This window comes from Coloeus monedula (genome assembly GCF_965178545.1).
Source record: "Coloeus monedula genome assembly, chromosome: 6".
Lineage (NCBI taxonomy): Eukaryota > Metazoa > Chordata > Aves > Passeriformes > Corvidae > Coloeus > Coloeus monedula.
Genome location: NC_138786.1, coordinates 13,454,928 through 13,479,973, shown reverse-complemented (window position 1 = coordinate 13,479,973; position 25,046 = coordinate 13,454,928). Strand labels below are relative to the sequence as shown.

General features: G+C 44.4%; 2 protein-coding genes across 4 annotated transcripts; one reads left to right on the top strand and one right to left on the bottom strand.

The window, feature by feature from the left end:
* Nucleotides 1-4,240: 4,240 nt before the first annotated feature.
* CALCB (calcitonin related polypeptide beta) lies at nucleotides 4,241-7,612 on the bottom strand (the record flags this gene model as incomplete). Of its 3 annotated transcripts, none has more annotated exons than XM_082283348.1 (3): nucleotides 4,241-4,403; nucleotides 7,124-7,255; nucleotides 7,521-7,606. In XM_082283348.1, the coding sequence occupies 3 exons, from the start codon at nucleotides 7,604-7,606 to the stop codon at nucleotides 4,241-4,243; spliced, it is 381 nt and encodes a 126-aa protein (XP_082139474.1). The 3 variants fall into 3 exon arrangements, with proteins under 3 accessions (XP_082139474.1, XP_082139475.1, XP_082139476.1); XM_082283349.1 differs by having other exon boundaries at nucleotides 4,241-4,400; XM_082283350.1 differs by lacking the exon at nucleotides 4,241-4,403 and adding an exon at nucleotides 6,126-6,324 and having other exon boundaries at nucleotides 7,521-7,612.
* A 10,264-nt stretch (nucleotides 7,613-17,876) lies between these two features.
* On the top strand, nucleotides 17,877-23,311 carry CYP2R1 (cytochrome P450 family 2 subfamily R member 1; the record flags this gene model as incomplete). Its single annotated transcript, XM_082283061.1, has 5 exons — nucleotides 17,877-18,131; nucleotides 20,131-20,272; nucleotides 20,561-21,193; nucleotides 22,199-22,528; nucleotides 23,136-23,311. 5 exons carry the CDS (start codon nucleotides 17,877-17,879, stop codon nucleotides 23,309-23,311), a joined length of 1,536 nt encoding a protein of 511 aa, XP_082139187.1.
* Between the last annotated feature and the right edge of the window lie 1,735 nt (nucleotides 23,312-25,046).

Sequence of the window (25,046 nt, the reverse complement as noted above, 5' to 3'; positions counted from 1 at the left end):
AAAGCACCCAGTTTATCTCTAACAAGTATTCACCTGTTCTGAGACATTTCAGTCTAGAAAAATGCACAGGCCTGAACTCTCCAGCATGTTTTAAACTCTTCACCTCTTAGAGATGTTCAATCTGCTGATTAGACATGACAATGCTGGATTAGACAACCAATACCAAAATTTACTACTGCCTGATATAAGTTGCTTTTGGCAGTGTTCAGTGTCAGAAGCAATAACATTAGCTCTGCTCTTTTCTCACACTGCAGATAATGGAAGCTTTCAGGAAGATGAATTAAATTTCACTAACAGAAGAAGAAAAAAAAATTGCCATGGTGGAAGTCCGCTTGGATTATTTCAAAATGATGCTCTATCAAGACGTGCAGCAATGTCCTGGTGACCAATCCTGAACCAAAAACTGAGTCAGATCTAGAAGCAGAACACCACCTGTCTCCTGGGAAAAAGCACACAGCTGAAGAGCTCCTGCATCTCTGTTTTGGCAGCTGCAAAGGTCCATGAGGACACATACCGGTTTCAGCTCCTGTTCTTCATCACCTGGTACCACACCAGCTGCCCCAGGGCTGCCTGATACCCCCCAGTGGCACCACAGCCCTGCACAGTGCCTCTGGGGGCTCCTGACAAGAGCAGGATTTTGCCTCCTGTCACCAGCCCAGGTTGCCTACCCTGTTCACATCCAGCTGGAAGCTGCACCCACCTGCAAGGCAAAAGCATCTGAGGGATCCCTGGACACCGTGCTCTCACTGTGCTTATTCACTGGCCACAGGATGGGGCTTTTTTATCCCCCCATGAGCTCAGAGCAGAGGACTGGGCAAAATTCATAACCTTTCATGGGCCCTCAGTGATGCATGTGTCCATATTGGCACTGAAAATCCAAACCACTGGAAAACAATTGGCAAATTCAAACCCCAAAACTCTAGTTACATGAGAACAGTCTACAATAAATTATCCTCTGATAATATTCTTTTCCTTCTCAGAAATTTCTTCCACTTTTGCCTTTACTTGCAAAGCACTCTCCCAAGACTTCATTTGCCCACAGATTTTAAAAAAACTTAGTGGTTAAAGAAAACACACACAGACAAACATCTAAAAATGTTAGAACCAAACTATAGTCAGGCTGACATTGCCTCATCAACAAGAACATAGACACTCGTGCATGAATACAGAATACTAAGTAACTTGGGTTTGGTGCCAGTCAGGTGTACTGCACCAATGTTATACTTTCCACCAGCTTCAAGTATTCTTAGAATGGCAGTGTAATCAAAATGGAAAGACAAGTACATTAGAAACCACACTTTTCCTTTTTAAATGCTGATTCCAAAATAGATTTTCTCCTGGGGTGGAAGTTTGGGGTTTGCTTGAGAGCTGAAAAGTTTGGGTAATATTACCCAGAACAGTACCTTTTAAAAATGGAAGCAATTTCTTCCACTTGTTCACAGTCAGTAAAAGCAACCTTCTAGCAGCTTTGCAATTCTTTCTACCATGCTTACTACCTTAAAATTAAAAAATTTTTATTTAAAATATTACTGCTTACGACTCTGCTTTTCTCTAGTTTCAGTAACAATCTGCTTCTTCTAAAGCTCTGAGCAGCTCCGTTTTTGTGGTGAAGGGCTTCTATCCCTTCACATCATGGAAAAGGTTTTTTGTATTCACCCTTGCTTCCACAGTGCTCAGCCCTCTATCCTTTACAGGGATATGTACTGCTAAGTGTATTGCACTGATGTGCAGACAGATTCTAAGGAGAAATGAGACAGAAGATAGAACAGGAATAGATCTTGAAACAGGAAAGTAGCTAGTTCTTCCTAAGGAAAAAGAAAACAAAAATCAACACAAAAACCATGTATCAAAAGTTTCACCCAAATTTCCTACGCCCAGGACAATGTAAAAGCCAGCACCAAGGTTGCTAGAATGTTTTACTTGTTAGGTTTTTGTACAATGTTGGTCTGAGGAAATCCCTTTGTCTGACAGAAAAATGCATAACTTTGTTAAACTGAAAAGAAAGGCTAATAGTTTTTAAACTAGATGGACACTACAGCTATCATTCATTTACACAGAGCCTCAGGTGTGTCTCAGCAGAGAATGGCTAGAAATGGAAAAATAAACTGCTTGACCATTTAAACATTAAAGCCAGGAGGGGGCTATGAACATTGCCTGGCTTCTTATTGAATATGAATCACTAAATTGCAAGTATTCACCCCAAAAACTGTGCTTGCATTTTATCTTGGAGATTAAGCCATTACGTGCTGTAATAGGAAACAAAAGAGACAAGGTGCAGTGGCAGGGAAAGAGGACCTGCAGTGACAGGGAAAGGTGAGGTAGCCAGGTGATCCCAGCATATGACCCCCACTTTGTGTAAAGAAAAATGGGGAAAAATACCCGAAACATGGCAACAAATGCTTACAGGCTCCAAAACTGGCAGTTTGGCCTAACCCAAGCAGATCCTTGGGGTCATCTCCTACAAGGCCTGCTTTGTACACTGACTTACCGGAGCTGGTGTTCCCCAAGGAGTGAAACCCCAGCGAGGAACAAGCATGGTCTGGAAGCACTGTCACCAGGCAGCATCACTGTCTCCACCAGGCTGGCCAAGGTCCCCTTCTGCATTACACCTGCAGCAGAGACACGCAGAGACATCATGAGAACCCCCACCTCTGCTTTGCACAGCAGGGTGGAGTCTCCCTCACTGGAGATATTCCAGAACCCTCTGGATGCAATCCTGTGTCGTGTGCTTTAGGATGACCCTGCTGGAGCAGGGAGGTGGGAGCAGATGACCACTGTGGCCTCTTCCCTCACCCATTCTGGGATTCATCTGAACTGATGAAGCAGATTTTAGGGTCAGGCTGTAAAGCACGAAACAAATCTAAACAAATATCTGACTCAGCTACTAAACTGAAACAGCAGCAGCTTTGAGAAGGAAGTTGGCAGCACCACTTATAAGTCCATGGAATGCATCCAGCTACCCTCTTCTGCACTCACTCTAATTATTTATCCCTGATCCCTAAATAGACTCTGCCTCAGGATTGCTTCAAAGAAATGTACATTTCTGTAGCTTCTCTTTCCCTTCCTTTTGAATTCACTTTTTTGACCTTACACAAAAATCTACAGCAGATGTCAGGCCGTTTCATTTGAACTACAGCCTGTATAAAAATATTTAGTCTTAAACTACACATGATTAAATTTGTCTCCATCTTTTTACTAAATGTATCTGTGGCTTCTTTTTATTTTTCTTGCAGGAGTCAAAGTAGTGTCTCTTGGTTCAGTTGGGGTTTTTTAATATATATAAAAAGCAGCTATTCTTTCTGTCCTGAACTTTTGACTCAAACCCTAGTATTTATAGTTAATAAGGCTGGAGCAGATCAATGGACTAGCTGATCTGCCATGATGTTGGCTTAGTGCCACATGTATCCATAAGCGTGTCCAAATGAAAAATCAGTTTCTCAATCCAAGTGTATCTAAAATACTTTTTTTAATTTTGCGTAAATTCACAAATAATACAATATTGAAGTGATTTCTTTTTTTTTTTTAACATACTGTACAATCAGGATAGTTAAGTGTTTTACATCAAGGCACAGCACACTGTATAATACTCATATGCCTTGCCAGGCAGCAGTTTAGTATAATCCCCGAGATTTGGCAGTAGGGCCAGGATAAGTAGCATGGATCACATAAGCTGGAAGATAAATAAATAATAGATGCCGTCACATTTTATTTGAAATAGAGTTGCATATAAAAAGAATATACAATAATTTAACTTTAATAACTAGATCCTCTTTTACTATACATAACAGAAGTGTTTTCATTTGTATTAAATAAAACATTTTCAATAGTAGGATGAAAAATTAATATTTTGGCGGTCTTGGTTTATGAAGAAGAGTTGCTTCCATTAGAAATTAAAGTCGAGTTTTCAGTTTCATTGCAATCTGTAAGAAAGAAAACCAGAGTTTACTGATATGTTGATAATGAAATGTTAGTGCAAAAACAAGCAAAGAATTCCAAACAAATTGTTGTGTTTAGTGAAGGTAGTTACCTAAGCACAACATCTCCAAAGCTCTTCTTCACAGTCTACGTGTCTTTATTCTATTTGTAACATCTCTTTTCTTTTTACACTGTTACTTGGCCTGCCTTCTCAGAGGTTACCCATGCAGCTCTGTTATTCCCCCAGCAAAACTAAAGTTTTGGTGATGCCACAGGGTCTGTTTGGTGCCATGTACTTACCGTGTTCACATCACCATTCAGCTTCTTATATCTGGATGCTTCTTCTTCGCCTGCCGAAGGCCTTGGAGCCCACATTGGTTGGGACAAAGTTGTTCTTGCCCACTGCCCCTGACCTGCTCAGGAAGTCTGCCAGGCGGTGGGTCACACAGGTGGCTGTGTTGCAGGCCCTCTTCTGTGCTGTTACACTGCTTTTCAGGAGGAAAAGGAAGAGTTAGATCCCACAGCATGAACCCTGCACGCAGTGGAACATCACTATGACGAGCAAAGACTCTTCGGTAGGATTAAAAGCAGGCTGGCTGTGCAGAAGGCATTTGCGCCTTCCGTGTGCACAGCTTACATCTGTTAAAGATGCCTCTTTATGGTTTTCTCAGTGTCAGGCTCACTTTACAAAAGCAGCTGGACTGAAGACTAAATCCAGGCCAGATTTTCAGCAGCACCTGGGCTACTGCCTTGCCTCCAGCCAGGCATTATGGCCACAGAGAGGAGCTGAGGAGGTTCAGGTCTGGAGCATTTAAACAATCCCCGCTTCCTCCAAAAGCTCACATTTGTATTTAGCTTGAGGTGTTCCTGAAAGGCAGTAGCAGACACTGTCTTCACTTCTCACTCCAACATCTGTGCTCCCTAACAGCCAGAAAACAAATGGAATTGCAGCATCACTGATGACTACAGGAGCTTTGTCAGTGACTATGACAGGGCTGTACCTGCTCAGCAGCTGACCAGCTGCTTTCAGAGCTGAACCACACAAACTGCTTCCAGGAACTTAGTGGGAATGGGAGAACCTCTCTTTCCTGCAGTAGTAGAGACCTCTTTCTACTACAGCACTTCACCGTGGAGCACTTCAGACTTTGACAGCATTAGTTCTGTGCTCACAATTCAGCCTACAGCTAACAATTGTGCCAGATGGGGACCTGCAAGGAATATGCATTCACACAATCCTTGCTTAAAGAGTTTTCTACTAAAGCAATGATTTTTTTCTTGCAGTAGGAGGGATTTTTCTCAGCTAAGCATCACAAGGCAGTTTATTAATGTTAACAATGAAGAGTTGTTTTTAACATCTATGCCAAGTTTTTGAAAGAGGCCTCTGATTAAAAGATAGATGCAGTGCTGCAACAGAACTGTAAAGAAATCTGGGTTTGGCTCTTAATTCAAGACAACATAATGTAGGTGAATTGTAAATCATCACAAATATTTTAAAGGTACATATGTTTCAAATATAGTGCAAACACCTATTGTAAAATAAGAAAAGAAAAAAAACCACAAAATTCTTACCTGGACATGTTCAGTACCCAGTTTTAAACAGGATTACATTTCTAGTTTGTTTGAATGAATATGTATGAGTCTTCCTGATTTCTTTGCTTCTCAGGGTCCCTACCAACAGGATTGCATGCATGCCTGATTACAGCAGTACATATCAATGTATACGTAGAACTTTGACTTCTAAGCTCTCTTTCAACTTTTCTAGAAGTTACTAGCATTGCCTCTCCTGAACATTAAGTTGTAAAATGTTTCTAGCCTCACCTAGAAATCTCACATTCTAAAACAAACTCTTAAACCAAGCAGATCTAATCCTTATAGAAAAATAGGTTTATTGAACAAGTGCATGGGCAAGCACAAAAGAAAGAATCTACTTGTACATTTAGCAGCCAGAAATGAAGAACCCTGTTTCAATTTTTTTTTTAATCAGTGTCTAAGAAAATCATTTGGAATGTCAAGGCAGTGCTGATCATTTTTATTTATTTTTTTCTCCCCTAGCTTGGTATGCATGTTATGTTCTCTGTCTTCCTACCATTAGGTCCATCTCAAACATTCTCTGTCGAAAACAGAACCAAAAGAACACAGCAAAGTTAGCAATCAAAGTTAGATCCACATGCATCAGGTTAAAAAAGGGAGAGGGGGAGAAATAAGCATGTCTAGTTGTTTCCTAGGGGTTCCCCATAGTTTGCATAGCGTTCATGTTCCAGGTCACTCAGCACATTCCGCTTCTTGCCAGGAGTTCCAGCCCCGACGTCAGTGCGAGGGTAAGTTTGCAATTTGTGCAATTCTTGAGACAGTTTGCCCAGCACACAAGTACTCAGACTGGCACAGCGTTTGGAAATGGGTCTATCCAGGCTGCAGGGGGGAAAAAAAATAAAAACATGCCCAAAGGAAGAGTAACCTCAAACATGCACATTCATGCATTTCTTCCCTACATAAAAATCTACTGTTAGGAGACTTAAAAATTCATTCAAAATAAATCCAAACTCTCAGCATCACATTCCATGCAAGGCAAGTTCATACATAAGCAGTCAGAAGGAAAACACTATTTGTTAATGAATCCAATTTTGTTGACAAGCAAGTCCATTAGCCTTTTGGATGCCCATATAGTCAGAGGTCAGGAAGTTGAACCTCCCCTATATTCCGCATGCTGTTCAGTGCCTCATCCATCCCCATGCATTGCAATGCAAATCCTGTTAGGATAATGCAAGTGCTCCTGCATGCCTTTGGTCCAAGGGAGAGTGGCGCTGCGTGCATCGGGGAGGAACACATCCCTCCTGCCAGGGACTTTCCATGCCTTACAACAGCATGCACTTGCACAACAGAGAATCCAAGAGGGACTGAGTAATCCCCTAACACTCCCACTGGGAAGACATACCTTTTGCTGCCATATTTTAACACAACCCACTCATTCAAGCTCAAATTGCCCTCCACTTTCAGAAGTAAGAGACAGAGGCAGGTTAACTAGGTGGAAGCCATTCTCGACACCAACACTAGGATGTCTCTGCAGTATCATCCTTTACCAGTTAGCCATAACCCCAAGAAAATAAAAAGACCTTGACCTGCAGAGGGTCTTCTCAGATGACTTTGGCTAAATATCAAACACATAACACTCCCACATTGCTTTTCTGCTGCCCAGGACTGCAGTCCTTACCTGTTCCCCTCAGAGGCTTGCTCCAGCTCTTCTGCTGTCATCTGTATGAACTCTTTCACCAGCGCATTTAATAACCTCCGAGCTTCGTAATCACTGAGAGTCACTCGATCCGTTATGGACTCCAAGCCAGGTCTGGGCAGAGGCAAGGAAAACAGGGGTTTGACAGGCACTCCTGCATGTCACTGACAGTGCCTTCCACAGTGTGACTACGCAAAGCCCGCTGCGCTCCCCTCATGAGCACCGTTAGGCACTCATAGGTGGGATCAAAAAGCCACAGCACGAAAAGCAGCCACCTTTCTCCTTCACTGTGGTCTGTTTCCCTCACAGACCTCTAAAGAATATTAAGCATTTTCATAGCATTCAGACAGAGCACTCAGCAACAGGACCAGCTTCTTACCTGACTGGGGCTGCCTGGAAGCTGTCCAGCTGGCACACAACCAAGGCATAAACAGCAAGGAAAGGTGAAATCTTCAGCATAACCATGATTTCCTCTCTACAACAAAGAGGTACATCAAGCAATGGCTGTTTTCCAACCTTCTCAATCCTGCAAGTTCCACTAAAGAGGTCATTGCTTCCTAGCCACAAGTAGCACAAATATGAAGAGCTTTATATTTTAAGTTCACCTTTTTGTTTATTTTGATTATTGCTATTATGCTTTCATTTTCTCAAAATTTTATGGTAGCTTAGCACTATTACAGGGCAGAAAAATGTGGCTTTTCAGACATGCAGCTATTTGCATTCAACTTAAAGCACTTTTCCTCAAACTGGCAGAAAATACGTTCCTGTAACTACTGCACACAATGTCTCAGACAGTGTGTCTGACACGGACAGATACAAATCAAAAGGAAAAACAGTAAGTGTTTAACATGTTTAAGAAAAAAGTGCCCCCTTAGCGCTTTACCTGAAGCTGCTTGCTTCTTGCCAGCCAGCACACTAACACCCCAGTTCAGATTACACTTTAAGAATTAAGTAGTTTAATTTCAATAAATATTTCTACTCTGAAACCAGAGAAGAGGATAAGTTAAAAATCAGTCACAAGCACAAAACCTGTAAAACTTGCTGTTATTGAAGATCTGAGATACAGCTCTCTCACAGCATCAGTGTCTTGGACTCCAAGGAGCACATCATAACCACCACATCATCCTCATTTTTGCCAGCTCCCAATACTCGACGGGAACTGCGAGCCCCTTTCCAAAGGACGCCCCGCTTCCCCGAGGCTCCCCGGGGCGCTCTGGCCGTGACCTTTGCCGCAGCACTTCGTCCTGGCCGGACACACCACGTCGCATCGGCGGGGTAAGGAAGTGACCGACCGGGGAAGGACTGTCCCCCCCGCCTCGGCTCTCGCTACCCCGCGTACACGAGCATATGAATGGAGGTACCAGGGCCCCGCGCTCTGGCAGGGACTCGGCGCTGCCGGGACCCGCCCCGCGCAAGAAGCCGCGGCCGGCGCGGCGCTTACCGGGGAGCGGAGCGGAGCGGAGCGCGGCCGGAGGAGCGGGCGCGGTGCCGGTGTCGCCGCCGATCCGCGGTGTCACGCACTGCCCGCCGCCCCCTTTATACCTGCCGCCGCCGCCGCCTGCGTGGGCGCCCGCGCGCGCCCTCCAGCCAATCCCCGCGCCGGCCGCCCGACGGGGCCCGCTCCGCCATTGGGCGCCAATTGGGCCGGGCGGTGACGTCATGGCCCGCTCCTTGAGCGTCCCATTCACAAAAAAAGCCGCGGCGCGGGGCGAGGCGCGGCCGGGGCGCTGCGCACGGAGGGGCGGGGGGGCCGCTCCCGCCGCGCCCCCGCGGGACCGCTCACGCGTGGCGACCTCTGCAGCAGTGGGACCGCATTGCAGAGCGGGGCCCACCCTCCCCGGGAATTCCCCCGGCCGCCGCCACGGCTCCGGCGCGGAGCCGGGTGTACGCGGTGCTCTCCCGGCGCCCCGACAGCAGCCGCGTGTGGGTGGCGGGGGTTCCGCGCTGGCGGGCACGGGCGGGATGTGCGGCGGGACAGGGGCAGGGCGGACGACAGTGCTGATCGCTGCCCGAAGGGAGCACACCAGAGCCCCCTCGGTTCCCCGGCAGAGGAGAGAGAGCTGGCGCCGGCACCCGCCGCTCCTCCCCGGGGCGAGGGACGAGTGACACCTGCGAGCAGCCCCATGGAGGCAGTGAGCGGCTCCCGCGGTCTGCCCTGCCGGGCGCCCGCACCGCCCCCGGGCCGGGGCCGCGGAGTAACTCCGCGCTCCTAGAGGAAACCATCAGCATCACCACCGTCTCCATCACACAACTTCAGGGGCAGGTGCAGCGCCTTTCCGCGCACGGAAGAGGCGCCTGGGGAGGGGGGCTCGCCCCCGCGCTGCCCGGCGCTGAGCGCCGCCGGCGGGGATTACCGGGCAGCTGCCCTCCGCCCATGCATCACCCGCCAAGGACCCTCTGTCACGGCGGCCGCCGCCGCACCTGCCCGCTCAGGATGTTTGCCCAGGCGGGTATTTGCCCAGACGGGTGTTTGCCCAGGCGCAGCAAGCACCGGCCCGGCGGGGGCGACCGCAGGGAGACGCGACACGGGGGAGGGACACAACAGCGCTGCCGCCCGGAGCGGCCGTGGGGAGGGGGAGAAGCAGCCCGGGCGAGATGCTCTGCAGTGCCTGGGCGCAGAGAGCGCTTCCACCGCCTCCCGGGAGACCGGGAGCGCCTCTCCTGCCCGCCCGAAGTCGCTGGGCGTTTGCCGAGCACGGCGGCAGCGGCAGCCCCGCGGCACACGGGCTGGCGACGGCCGGGCGGGGATGCGCAGGGCCCCGGACCGTCCCCGGGACCCCCGGTACGACGCGGCTCCGCCCATCCCCGCCCCTGCCCTCGCTCCCCTGCATCGCTTCCCAGTTCCCGGCGGCTGCGGGCACCGCCGGCGGCAGCGGTGAGAGACGCCTATGCCGCTGTCGCCGTCCCCGGCGGCGACACGGCGGCGAGCAGAGCCCCGCGCACACTGCGCGCACACTGCGCTCACACTGCGCGCACACTGCGCGCACACTGCGCTCACACTGCGCGGCCGCGCAGGGAGCAGGTGACCAGCGTGGCTGGATGGCGCGTTTCGCTGTTCAGATGGATAGGGCGCTTTCCTGGGAACATCCCGGCGGCTCCTCGTTTATGTTTTTGCAGCCGCCAATGGCAGGGTCACTCCCGGCGGCAGGAGCCGTGTGTTCAGCGGGAGGTGGATAAATTTTGCGAGAGCCGCGGGGCGGGTGATGTTTTGTTGATGAGATTTTAGGTGGGAAGTTTGAAGAAAACCCATGGACATACAGAAAGCACACGCGAGTGGCTGCCGTCCGGGGAGGGATTGCTGTGTCCATCGCCATCCGCCTTTCGGGATGCCCCGGCCCCCTCCCCTCCCAGCGCGGGGGCGGCCACCGGCGGGCGCTGCGGCGCTTTGCCGCCCTCGTTTTGCAGAACGACAATTGCAAAACCCTCTCGGGGTCTGGGTTCTGCTTTTTCCCAGGTGACAACCCAAACCACTGTTTGAGGCGATTTTGAGGTTGATTTTTTTTTTTTCCCTAACACGTCTTCGTAGCCCTTCACGAGCTGCAGCCCTCGAGAGGGTGGCAGAAGGGATGCTCCCTGGAAGGCTTCCTCCTCCCCCCCCCGCTCTGCCAAATTTGAAAGTTCGTTTTAAACAGCAGCTCCCTCGCACGTATGCTCACCAAGGGAATCCCCAGGGAGAAGGAGTCAAAGTATTTGATTTAAAATCTCTTCCGTTTTCACGACTCGCGTTCTGGTTTTAAGGTAGCTTTTCTGAGGATGCATTTACAAATATTAGGCAGTACCTAAAGGAGCGGCTCGGCTTTGCTTTTACTGTTTTAATGTGATTTATACAGTTACACCAACAGAAATAAAATTTAGGAACTCAAATGACTAGGCTGCTAGACTGATATTTCTCTCTAACTCCGCTCTTCTTTTTCTCTACTAACAGTTCATCGTTCCCATTTCCTTTGGGGAATTATTTACTCCTTGTCCACACAGAATATTCCCGTGTGCAAAGTTAAAACAATAAAATTCCAGACTATTCTATTGTAATAGGGTATTTCAGTGTCCTCCTTTGGGGAGGATAAAGCTAAATTTTGCCTTGTGGTTGATTCCAGTCATCTCAAGCCCTTCTCCTGCCAGTGTGGCTCGGTCCCGGGCTGGAGCCTGTGGGATGCGGTGATTACAGGATTTCAGATGCCAACATTGCTACTTTAAGCTTTCACAGGAAGGAGTGTAAATTTAAACCAACAGGTACGAATGCCAATAGATCCACTCTTGTGCACGTAGAGATGATGTAGCACTTGGATGTTGGCAGGCACTTTGGCTGCTCCTAGCCAGCGCTAATGGAGGGACTCCCAGCTGGAACGCTTGTCCTACTTCCCCCCCCCCCCCTTAGCTATATGTCATCTAGTCTCCCCAAATTTATTTTCTTTTTGCAAATCTCTCTTCTCTTGTACATGAGCTGGAGAAGAAGGGCAGTTGACCAGTTTGTCTAGTTTTGAAGCTGTGAAAAAGATACAGGATTTTCACAGGATGACGTTCTTGTGTTGCTTAATAAATCCAAAACTAGAGGTTAAGTGTTCGTGGAAAATCTAGCACAGAGGGGTACTTTGCAGCACTGCACTAAAAAAGAGAGACATTTACTGAAACAATCTGTTCCAGGGACTTGTTCTGCCTTTTTCAGTGCTGGGTATAGGTTCAAAGCAGATTAAATAAAAAGCCACAGAATTACTGGTTGGTTGTTTTTTTTTTAATTTAAGAAATCAGATGATCTAATGCAACCTCCAGCTCCAAGTAAAATTAATTTCATTTTCAAATAAATTTGTTTTAATTTGTAGAGAATAAGAAAAATCTGGGCTATTTTAAAGTAACTTTCTCTACACCAGATGCAACTTCTTACAATATTACACTCTTTGATATAATTTAACAAATACGTTTAAAAGTATGACCATTTTTCCTACTGTAAACTTTGCCATTATGCCAAGAAGCCACAGACACTGCAGTGAAGTTCTTCAATGCTACAAACTGACACGATGGTAAACAAAAATATCACATTTGTATCGTATGGTGCAATTTTTGTTCAATACTAAAATGTAATTCTTCAAGAAAGACAAGACTGTGAGCTGCACAGATAAAATCTCCATTCCCATAGTTCATATCAGAGAAAGGTGGACCCTACAAAAATTAAAGGGGACTCAGTGATGAGGCCACGATCCACAAACACACTAGGTTCTCCATGAGGGAGGTGAGCGTGATTCAGGTCTCTGCTCTCTCTGAGTTTGTTCTTCATAACAACTAATCAAGATTTTTCAGGTAAAGACTGTTCATGATAAAGCCAGCTGTAAAAATCACATGCTCTTTCTTCTGGGGGAGTCACTTCTCTGGGTTTTTGGTGGATGCCTGGTCTTTCTGATCCAGGATCCTGTCTCCATGAAGAGCCAGCAAACACTGCTCCCTAAGAAGACTCTACAAGCCATGTAGGGCAAGGTGAGCAGAGCTAACATTCTAACATTTCATTGTAACTTCTGCAGAAAATGAAATACACTAAGCCAGAGTTAATGGTGGTGTGCTGCTGTAAAAGCAAGCTGTATGTCAGCAGGAGTATCTTGTTTGAGGCCTGGGAGGTAATCCTTACACTCTACTTGCTGCTGATAAGATCTAGATCAAAAGGCTTGGGCAAGTTTGAGAAAGTCCAAAAAATGCCAGTAAGAGTTATCAGAGATCCTATAAAATTATTTAGGGAAACAAAGATCAGGGAAACATAACAGAAGGAAAGACTATGGAGAAAGGTGATAACAAAAATATAACTACTTGCCATGAAACAATAACAATCTGCAATCTGGTGCTATATTATATATATATATAGCCTTGAAGGGCAACAAAGGATACACCACACATGAAAAGAGCTTTCTGCAACTGAGATTAATGACATGCAAGAATAGGTTGCATTGCAGTTATGGCACCTCTTTCAGTGGAGGATTTTATGGCATGTTACTCTAACATCTGTCACGAGGAACAAATATAGGTGAGATGCTCTGGGGAAGGAACATAATCCATTTTATTTGTTCCCTTCATATCTTTCACCTCCAGTTTCTGTGACCATAATTTGAACGGCTGGAGAGTGGCTTAAACTCTGAAACCTACACTATAACTTTTGTAGGCATTTGGTTTTGCAAAACTTACATCCCTAATTGGTCAAATTATTTCCTCAATCCTGCTCCCATAGTCTCTGAAAAACCACATTCAGATTTAGCATGAGCTCACACCAAGCTTATCCACACAAATAACATTGTACCTATCTATCTCACAGCTTCATTTGAATTTGGCCCAAAAAGGAAAGCTTTTTTATAAAAATGCAGTACTTTCCTGAGAACCAGAATACTGATATAAATCCCAACACTAAAGCATCTCCTTTTCAATGGACATTAAATCTGGATTTAGGCTGCTTCAGTGCCTACTTTTGAGTAAGTGGAACTGCTGTTGAACTAATTAGTGAAAAATCTATGAATCACTCTAGAAGCAAATTTTCCTCCAAAATGCCTTAGAAAAGCTCCAAGACTGATTTATGAAAGACATTTTAAACAGCAGATCAGTGTTGCATTGGATTAATCTCCTTGAAACCTTCTTATTGCATAAAAAACCCAAAAGCCTCTGTAGGTTTTGTGGCAATATCCCCAGATATATTCAAAATCCAGTTTGGAATAATCCTTTAAACCAGACTGGGCCACACTGTCCTGCACTGAGGTTTGCTTGGCCAGGCAGAAGGGGCAGACCACAAGGAAGTTTGCTATAGCTCTGTCATCTTCTGTGCTGCGTTAGCACAGCTCAGCCTCCAAGCAGGTCTACAGAGGCTCCAGCCATCTCCTGCCACCTGGAAACACATTCCCACCCTCTACAACTGGCAAAATTCCAGCTCTGTCTCAAGCTACACCTCCAGCAGGCTGACAAGGAGAACCCCTCACACTCAACAAACAGAGGCAGGATCAGACTTGCAGCATTACCAGGGTAACACTGAGGGGATGCACTACAGAGGAAAATCTCACTCTGAAAATGTTTCAAAATCAGCACCCATTTGGACTTCAGTTTTTTGCATTCTGCAGGTAAAATGAGAGTTGAAAAAACAACCTCAGAACAGAAAAATAATCCTGTTAAGCAATAGCACGGTTATAAAACTTTGATTTCGTTGCTTGCACAAGTGCTGTGACACTATCTTATGTATTGTCAGAGCATGTCAGCAAAAATAGGGTGAGAAACTGTTTCTCAAGTCCTCACGTTAATCCTTGCTTGTTATTTACAGGATGTAAGAAGAGTGGAAGTCCTCATGTCATCATTTCATTCTTTGTCTTGCCAGCACTGAGGTGTGATGAAGCCACAGGGTAACTCAGTATTTTCCTCAGTCCCTCCCACAGCCATGCAGTTGTCCTGACATTGTTAGGTCCTAAAGCACTCATTTAGCCTCTGCCATCAGTGAAATTTGGGGCTAAAAAAGATCTCTCTCCTTTCAGTGCTGGTAAACAGTATGTGAAGGCAAAGGCTATTACAACACGATATTTGCTAATCTACTTTCAGCAGAGTTTCTGGGAACCGATAGTCATACGAGACCATCAATTAAAAAGATAAATTTCTAAATTTATGCATAGAATTGACCTAAGTACACTCTGAAAGAACCAGAAAATACAACATGCCAAAACTATTTTTGAAGTTAAGCCAGTCTCTTAGCTTTCTGAGTCTGCTTGACAGACATGAAATGTTTAGGCAGAGTAGGACTGCGATGAAGGAAAAGGATGTGACTGAAGGAAAAGGTGAGTTTTTTCTCAGCAGTCAATCACCAAATTCACAAGGGAAAACAACAGATGTGGTTTTGTGTTTTAGATAATCCGTAAAGCACCAACATCACTACAGGATTAGCCCAGGAGATAATTGTAACATGGAAGTTGATCATTCACTATGATGACATAGGTTAAAAAGAGCTTTGTGAGTGTAATAGGTAACAACTGCACATGACTCTCAACTTGTCAGTGGGCTTATGAAATTAATTTCTTTTATGACAAGCATGCCTGTTTTACATACATCTGTACAGATCTCCCTCTTTTCCCTGACCCACCATCAAAGGCAAGGAGCAAAATCGTTACAAATCTGTCTATAAAGAAGTTGTTTCCCTGCATTTTATAAATAATGTCATGATTTCACTGGACAAGAGACATTACTATGGTAATGGAAAACACTTTAACCTGATAAAGGTTTACCTTGTTTTCCAGAAGTGCAGCTACAATGTCAGCTCTGAAGAATAAGAAAACCAGAGCCTGTTTCAAACTTACAGCTAAATCCAAGTTTGTGAGATATTTAATGGAACTTGGAAACAACTTAATTTTTCTCCCCAGAGTTATCATCAAGATCATAACATTGCTACTAAAAGACCAGCCACACCTGTCAGTATATTTCTTCAAAAGTCAAAGCTATATATAAGTATGTGTAGCAAAAGAATACAAAGCCAAATAATTGCTTTCTGATTTTCTTGAGTGGACAGGAACACAATCATTTCCTGTTACTCCAACTTTTGCTTACAAAATTTCCAGTGCAAAGTAATTGTAAAACTTGATTACTAGAATGTTTTAGAATTTAATAAAGATACATGCTTTAATGGGTTTCTTTACTCAGCCATCATTTTTGTAATTGAAATAAAAAAAAACCCTTTATTCATCCTATGAGTTTGCTCATTTGATCATCCATGATTAAGATGAGTAAAACATCCCCAAAGAAGCAATTCAGCACAAGCTGCCCACACACTTCTGAAGGAATGAATGAATGAATGAATGAAAAAAAATTTAAAAATAAAAAGATCAATCAGAAACTGGCAAGGAATCCTGCCCTTGGACAGAAACTGGAGTCATGCATCCCTAAACCTGCATTCTTAGGTGATTTCATCTGTCCTCAAGGGTTTATTTATCTCTTACTTTTGACAAGTTTCAGTCATCTTTGTCCATGCTGCTGCTTTTTACCTCCATTTAATCACGCATCTTTTAGAGGATCTCAGATCATTAATCTTGGTTGATTCAACATCTTTTAGCATTTGGCTTGACCAAACTGGATTTCATTTTCCTGCAATCATGCTCTTCAGTTTCTCTTCCTCTGTTACCATCTCTTCTCCATCCCACGGCTCAAACACTATGGTAAGGTCAGTTTTGACTGTTCTCTCCTCTGCTTGAAGATAAGTGTCAAATATTGTTGGCTCCCCCCCCCACCCCAAGTCTATTCTTTCCTTTTTAGTCAAATATTTGGACTTTTCTGCTGTGTCTTTTTTTCTGTATCTTTTTTTCTCCCTCTTTTTGGGTGTTTCCTATGCTATTTTTGCCTTGTTTTTCCCCTTCAAAATGCTTGCTGCCAAAACTGTTAATCGCCTTTCTTTTCTTACATAGATGCAGTGGAAATCATGACCATCTACAGCTTTGGGTATTACACACTTGAATAATAGAACATAGAATATAAGAAGTAAAAATAAACCAAAGCAATGTGTTTTCTCAGACACTTGAGCGTGTGCATGTCTTACTTTACTCCTTGGCAATTTCTCCTCATTCTTCCTCTGGCTGGAGCCAAGCTGAGGTTCCGAATCTCCTGTCCTTTGGTGAAAATTCTTTAGGCCCTGACATTGAAAATACCGACATTTTTTGCAGTTCAGGCCCAAGTAATTTTGTTAAGACACCAAGCAGTACCATACTGGAAGAAAGGATGAAGAAATAACTTGGAAGAATGAAAAGAATAAACCTCCAGCAGGGCTCAAGTCACTTCTTTGTATTCTGACAAACTTCGTAAGATTTTTGATACAGGATGCAGGCATTGACACAGCATATGAACTAATGAACTCCATCAGCATAAATTCCTTATCTGTTTAGATCTTATCAATGTTCTTAAAAATCTAAGTACAGGTATTAATTCAACAAGAAAGACATTTCCAGTTAGAAACACACGGCATAGAAATTGTAATGGGCCAGGAATGCTCCTGTTACGCCTCGAATTGCCTGTAAAATAGTAGTAATGTAATAGCAAAACCAGTGTGAGTGGAAACAAATCTGGGTTTGCCCATGGAGCGTTTTGCCAAGGACGTCACGTGGCACAGCAACGCTGCTCTCTGCCCTCTGCCTCACCGATCTCGGTCTCTCCTGCAGCGCAAGCCCTCCTTCCTGAGCCACCATCCCGCTAAGCAACAACAACCTGTGCATGTCATGGATGCGGTCTCCGAGCTGCTTGGTCACACGGCCGGGGACGTTCCCCACCGTGCTGCCTGCGAGCGCGGGGACGCCGGGCCCTTTCCTGCTGCTGCTCCCGGCCTGGCCGTGGCTGGCTCTGACCACGGGGAGCTGCCCCCCACCCACCTAGCACCAGGAGCCTCTAAGGCACACATCTGCCAGCGGGAATCACAGCGGGGTTCATTGGCCCAAGGCTCCCCCAGCCTGAAGCGTCTCTGGGAAAGACATCTCGAAACTGTGGATTTGAGATTCCTCAGAGACCTAACAAGGAGCAAAGAATCGCTGGTTCCTTCCCTCAGCTGCCGAGGTCGGAGCGTGAAGCCGGCGGCGGGTTTACACACTCCGCAAACCCCGCGGGACCAACTCTGACTGTTATTCCTGGAAAACCCAGCAAACCCGCAGAGAAGCAGAAGCGCTCCTGACGCGGCGGGCGGAGCCTCCGCGGGCCAATCCGCGGCGCCAGGCGGGCGGCGGGACAGGCACGGGAGGAGGAAGCGGCGGCGGCGGGGCCGATGCGGGCGGCGGCGGAGCCGGGGCCGCGCCCGGACGCGGCGACAGCGACAGCGGGCAGCGGCACCTGGCTCCTGCTGCTGGCGGCGGCGCTGGCGCTGCTCCTCACGGCCGTGGTGCGGCAGCTGCTGAAGCAGCGGCGGCCGCCCGGCTTCCCGCCCGGCCCCGCGGGGCTGCCGCTGCTCGGCAACATCCCCGCGCTGGGCGCGGAGCAGCCGCACGTCTACATGCGGCGGCAGAGCCAGATCCACGGGCAGGTACCGCCGCCCCGGGGCCCCGCGGCGCGGCAGGAGCGGGGAGGGCCGGCCGGGCCGGGCAGCGCAGCCCGGGGGCGAGCAGCCGGCCGGGGGGATGTGCCGCCCTGCCCTGCCCCGGCCCGGCCCGAGCGGCTCCCGGTGGCCGCGGCAGCCCCGGGCGCAGGCGGAGGGCGGAGCGCCCCGCCCGTAACGGGAGCGGGAGCGCGGGGCTCTGGCGGAACCGCTGCTGCGGCCAGCCCGGAGCGAGCACCGGGACAGAAGGGTTCCCACCTCTCTGCCGCTCTCTCAAGGCTCCTGCGCTTAGTTCTTTTACTTCGCTGCAATGCTGAAACCGGCGTCTTGCCGCAAATGGAATTCCCTTGTTCCATATCCACAAGTCCTGGGCTTAAAAGTGATAAATTACAACAGTCAGAGAGCGGGCACTGGGATAAATAATAGATTTTCGCTGAAAACACCTTCAGTAGCGTCAGTACTTTCAGTGAGTGTAATAGTTGTTATCTATTACACTCAGTGAAAGTACTTTCAGCGGAATATTTGAGATACAGTGTGTTAGTGTAACTATGTAAAAATGGATTTTTTTTCTTTTTGTTTTTGGTGGTTTTTTGTTGTTGTTGTTGGTTTTGGGTTTTTTTACTTTCTTCTATATCGGGTATTTCTTTTCATCAGCCAGTTTTAAGCTGCCAATCTCCTTTTACAAGCTTCATAAAACTTGACTCCAAACTAGATCTAATGTGTATTTTGGTAATAGAAAAAAAAGAAAAAAAAAAGGTAAATGTTATTCAAGCAAAATACTAGGACAAACAGATCAGAAATAGAAAGGAAAATGTGTTGTCAAATAAACCAAGCTTTCTACTTGCCTGGAATGCTGTATGGAGATTAGTCAGCTGCTCTCAGAAAGGATCCCGGAGAATTTGATGGAACTTGGAAACAGCATATGAGGATTTGGGGGACTGTGGAAAAATACAATCAAAGGGGTTTTATTTTTGTTTTAATAATGTATATCATAGTAATAAAGATAAATAAACTAGATCAAAGTATACAAAACTCACAGATGTGGGCAGAATTATATTTGCAGTGTCTTCTTGTCACATAAAAAAGAAGAACCATTATAACAGTGAAAATACCAAGTTTGCCAAAATAAAATAGTCATAGACTCATAGAATCATTTAGGTTGGAGAAGACCCTTAAGATCATCAAGTCCAACTGTTAACCCAGCATTAAACCATATCCCCAAATGCCACACCTACACAGCTTTTAAATACCTCCAGGGATGGTGACTCTACCACTTCCCTGGGCAGCCTATTCCAGCACCTGACAATTCTTTGGGTGACAACCCCAGTTGTCACAGAATGTATCATTAGGCTAACACAATTTCATGTTGTGGAGGTCAACAGCTTTGACGTGAAGAAAAATCTAGAGATTTGTACCGGTAAAAATACAGATTTATAATGCTGAAGGAATGTATGGAAAGGGATCTAAGATTTCAGTCCTGAGTTTAGCCTCAGTTTTAATTTTTAAAATGCAGATTCAGATTTTAATTTTTTTTTTCTTTTATCCTGTATCTGCCTTCTGCAGGCTGTATTGTACTTTTCTGCAAAGCATCCAGGGCTAACCACTTGAGGAAGGAGGAGCTGGGCCTAGCTGGGCTCTGCTCTCCATTGTTGTCTGTCACCACAGCTCTCACTGCTCTCCAAGGACTATGTGAAAGTGTCTCCAGTCCTTAGATTGGAGAGCTGGTTGCTTTAGGTGCACAGCAAAGCACAGAATGTAGTGTGGCTAATTTACTTTATCTTTTGACAGAACAAATTAGCCCACAACAGACTCTCCTGTGTAATGCCACAGCTGTCCCACCTCTGGTCACCTGTATGCCCTGCTGAAGGTTATTCAACTCTGCATTTTGCATTGATGTTTAGTGTTGTTTCACTTTTTCATTCCTTGTTCTCCAGATTGGGGTGTAATAGCATTTGACACTTTTTATTCCTTTCCTTTCCCCCCAAAGATCTTCAGCCTTGATCTCGGGGGTATATCTGCTGTTGTGCTGAATGGCTATGACGCAGTCAAGGAGTGCCTTGTCCATCAAAGTGAAATTTTTGCAGACAGGCCCTCTCTTCCCTTGTTCAAGAAGCTGACAAACATGGGAGGTGAGTGCTAGTGTCTTTCGTATAAAAATGTAATTTTTGTCCCATAGATGAACAAATCACATGAAATATCTGCTTCAGCCATTTTCGTTACTTGATGTCCTTTCATAAAATACTTGATGCTTCTTTAAAGATATTATTTGGAAAGGATTGTCACTTGTGGACTGTGTTCCATAGCAAGATGTCTAAAATATTTTATCCCATTTTTTATCTTGTTAAATGATTTTATTGTCTTATGGGGGAAGAAAAACAAAGCATTGCATAAAATACCATGTCAAAATATTTTTTCAGGCTTACTGAACAGTAAATATGGCAGAGGATGGACAGAACACCGCAAATTAGCTGTAAATACCTTTCGAATTTTTGGATATGGTCAAAGGTCCTTTGAACACAAAATTTCAGAAGAATCTCTCTTTTTTCTTGATGCCATTGATACATACAAAGGCAGACCATTTGATCTTAAGCACTTGATAACAAATGCTGTTTCAAACATTACTAATTTGATTATTTTTGGAGAACGTTTCACATACGAAGATACTGAATTTCAACACATGATTGAGATTTTTAGTGAAAACATTGAATTAGCTGCTAGTGCTTCTGTATTTTTATATAATGCTTTTCCTTGGATTGGTATCTTGCCATTTGGGAAACACCGGCAGCTGTTTAAAAATGCAGCTGAAGTCTATGAGTTTCTTCATGAGCTTATTGAACGTGTCTCTGAAAATAGGAAGCCTCAGTCACCTCGACATTTCGTAGATGCATATTTAGATGAGATGGATTGCAATGGAAGTGACCCAGAATCTACGTATTCAAGAGAAAATTTAATTTTCTCTGTTGGAGAACTCATCATAGCTGGGACAGAAACCACAACAAATGTTTTAAGATGGGCAGTGTTATTTATGGCTCTTTATCCAAACATTCAAGGTAAGAAATTTGACATTTTGAGGAACTGATACACTTTCCTATTGCAAATTTAAAATGGTGCATTGACCCATAGTCGTCACCAAAAAAAAAGTTTCTATATATTATTCTATTGTATCATTTATCAAATATACTATGGACAGAGGTGGAAAGCTTGTTTTAAATGCAGACAAAGAGGATATCAAAAGTCAAGTGTCATGAGAAAATGTTAACATACTATTTTCTGAATACATTTTTATAAAGTTTTAATATTTTTAAGTATTTCTAATATATTTAAGTTTAGCATTGTGATGCATGATCTGTTGTTGGCAGATGTACTAATCTATGTAGTTAATAAATAATAAGAAAATGTAATTAAATATGAAAGTAATAAACTAAATTAAAAACGTACAAGTGTCAGCAAAAATGTAAATCAGGTTGTGGTTAACAATTTAAGTACAATTTTTTTTTATCTTAAGTGCCCCAGTTCACAACAGATTTACATATTATAGACAGGAATACTTACACTTTTGGGAGAGCATTAATGGCATTTAAAAATAAAAGGATGTGTTACAGTCATTCTGAAGTAAGACAGCAATAGATGTCTGAGTGTCAGCCCAGACGTTTTGTGTAGAAGTTTGGATTGTAGAAGTGATTCTAGTCATGTTTCTGCTTTCACTGCCTCCACTTCACTTTTCCTGCCAAAACCTTAGCAGTGCTTGGTTCAGTTGAGACTTCCAGGATTTGGAGGAAGAGTAGCCCAGATAACTTGGAAAGTTACTACTGGTGCTTTGACCCGAAAAATATTGCTCTAATATCAATTTCACCATTGTTTCAGAAGGGGGATAATAACACTACCTGTGGCTAGAAATAAAAGAGTCTAAATTTAAAAGCTTGTGGGCTACTGGTTTTCATATAAGGTATTTCATGTTTCAGTATTCTATTAAAAGTATGTATACACAAACTCTTTAGCTTAAATTGAAACGTAAAGGCTATTACAAAATAAACCTCAGCTTTTATTCCTAACAGGGCAAGTTCAAAAAGAAATCGATCTTGTCATTGGCCCAAACAAAATGCCCACCTTAGAAGAGAAGTGCAAGATGCCCTACACTGAGGCTGTTCTACACGAGGTTCTGAGGTTCTGTAACATAGTCCCCCTAGGGATTTTCCATGCAACATCCAAAGACACTGTTGTGCGTGGTTACACGATTCCTGAAGGCACCACAGTCATTACAAACCTCTACTCTGTTCACTTTGATGAAAAATACTGGAACAATCCAGAAGTGTTTTTTCCTGAGAGATTTTTGGACAGTAATGGGCAGTTTGTCAAGAAAGATGCATTTATTCCATTTTCACTCGGTAAGAGCAATTCCTTCCGCTGTTGCTTTTCACAAATCCAGAGATGTGTAACGTGTAAAGGATGGCAATAAATGGACAGAATGATGTCCTCAGTTCTGATTTAAAGATATTCAATATAATTCAATTTAAAGATATTCAATATCATGCGCTCCAGAGAAAACAAATTTTAGCGTGACATCTTTTATATAGATGAGCTCAGTATTTTATATAAACTAGTAAAAATCCACCTGTAAAGTTGTTATAATTGCAGGTTTATAATGACTGGCAGTAGATGTAATTTAGAAAATAGTAGGGAAAAAGGCTGAAATTCACAGCATCATTTTTTAAAGCATTTTCTGTCTAGATTGGCACTTCAAGACAAGTTACAGTAGGTAACAAGTGTATCTAAATCAATTTGACAGAGTTAGTTCCAGTGGCATTTGTGAGCAACAAATTCTCTAAAATCAGTTTCTTACTGTAAGTTATCACCTATCCTTCTTACAAAATACTACCACCAGGTTCACACAGCACTCTTAGAACACAGAAATGACCATTCCTATTCATCATAAGAGCAAAAATGCAACTGAAGATACCTTAAATCTTTTTAAAACCTTTTCTTTCAATCCAGGAAGAAGACATTGTCTTGGAGAACAGCTGGCTCGAATGGAAATGTTTCTGTTTTTCACCTCGTTGCTACAACGATTTCACCTGCATTTTCCTCATGGAGTGATCCCAGAGCTCAAGCCAAGATTAGGGATGACCTTACAACCACAGCCATACCTCATCTGCGCCGAAAGGCGATGAAGGGAAGGGTTGAGATGGGCAGGTGGAGCACAGGGCTCCAAGCTACAGCTCAGGATCCACTTTGCCTTCCTTCTATTCAAGTCAGAATAACAAAAATTTGAAGGACTAATAGTTTCTTTTTATGTGGTTTTCACACTAAAAAACCAAACCTGAACCAAAGGTGTGGAACACGTCCTGTGTGAAACTGATGTTTTCACTCCAGAAGACTATTTTGAATCTACCTTCTGATACAGTTTCAAAATATTTAATTACTTAGCAAGCCATTTTACTTTGAAAGGATATTTTCGTAAGCATGGAGAATATGGTTTAAAATGTTTATGCTTGAATTCATCCATGGAAATACCATTTATATTATTCCAGCTAAGCCATTCTTTGTAATTCTCCATTAAATTTTCATAGCTAACAGGGGTTTAAAAGGTATCTATTTAAATATCTGTAACTGAGAATAAACTGTATTTTCCAGCCTTGAAAAACAGTTTGTCTATTAAAGCATTTTAATCCTTCTTTCTCCTTGCCCTATCTTCCCAGCTGGTCATAATTTTCTAGTGAACCAGATAACTGTGAATTCACTTTTAAGATCTTTTATGGCTTGCTTCTCACTTAGCACCATACACAAAGTGTTCAAGTATTGCCATACTCCTGACAATCACTGGGCTTTTTTTCTCCAGTATATTGCATTTCCAAACACCTGTACTCTGCTGGCTCCCAATACAAAGTACTATGTAATGATTAATCTCTGCTTAAATAGTCTGAAAAATCCAGTATTTGTGTTATCAGAGCCACATGCAACTATACTATGGGTAAAGAAAATAATCTGCCCGCCCTTCTGGCCAGAGGAGAGATTTCTGGGCAGGACAAGCACAATAGGATGGGGAGAAACATTTTAAATTAATTTTAAGCACAAATTTTAGGTGTAAGGTCTACACTTGACTTCTGGTAGTTTCATTTATTATTCTTGCCAGCTCCTGCTTTGTGGTTATTGGTAGATAAAGACTTGTGTCTGCAGAGCCTACAGGAGAAGCTGGAACTTCTCACACAGTATGTTTAGTGCCTGCTGTGTGAGGAGAGAGGGCCTCAGGACAGGGTTCAGAACAAAGCATGCACTGAGCAAGCAGCTATTTAAGGACAGGGCTGAGTGTTTGTCCTGGATTTTTGGACAGATAGTGCTGCAAAACTTGGAGCTGCAGGAAATTTGAAAGGCAGGAATTGGTGTTTCTCTGCTGACCTGATGTTTTCAGCCTATACTGAGGAGAAATACTTCCTTTCTTTTGAAACAGCAAAAGAGAAGAAGCAAAGAGAGCTAATACCAGTCCACTCACTAACAGCCTGTTAGATGCAGCAGGTCCAGGTTAATTTACCCATGTCTCACAGAGAGCAGCTCTAACACATGTTCATGTTGCTCTGAAGGGGCTGGGCAGGCTACTCCACCTCCTGAACGACTGAGGGCCTTTTGCAGAGAAGATTTGAAGACTCAGAGAAGAGAGGAAGGAGGCAAACCTCATTGCTGTGCATTGGGTACACCATGAAAGCTGTGAATAAGCCACTCCTAAGATGTTGGCAAACAGTGGGATTAGGAGTCATAGTCACGGTTTTTCTGGATACCAAGTAGGTGTTGTGTGCTTGTGAAATGTGCACAAGGAAAAATTGTGGAATCCACTGAACTTGGGTGCCTTCAGTATGAAGCAGCCCTGAAGAGTTCAGCGCTGCAGTTTTGGACTCATGGCAATTCTTCTGT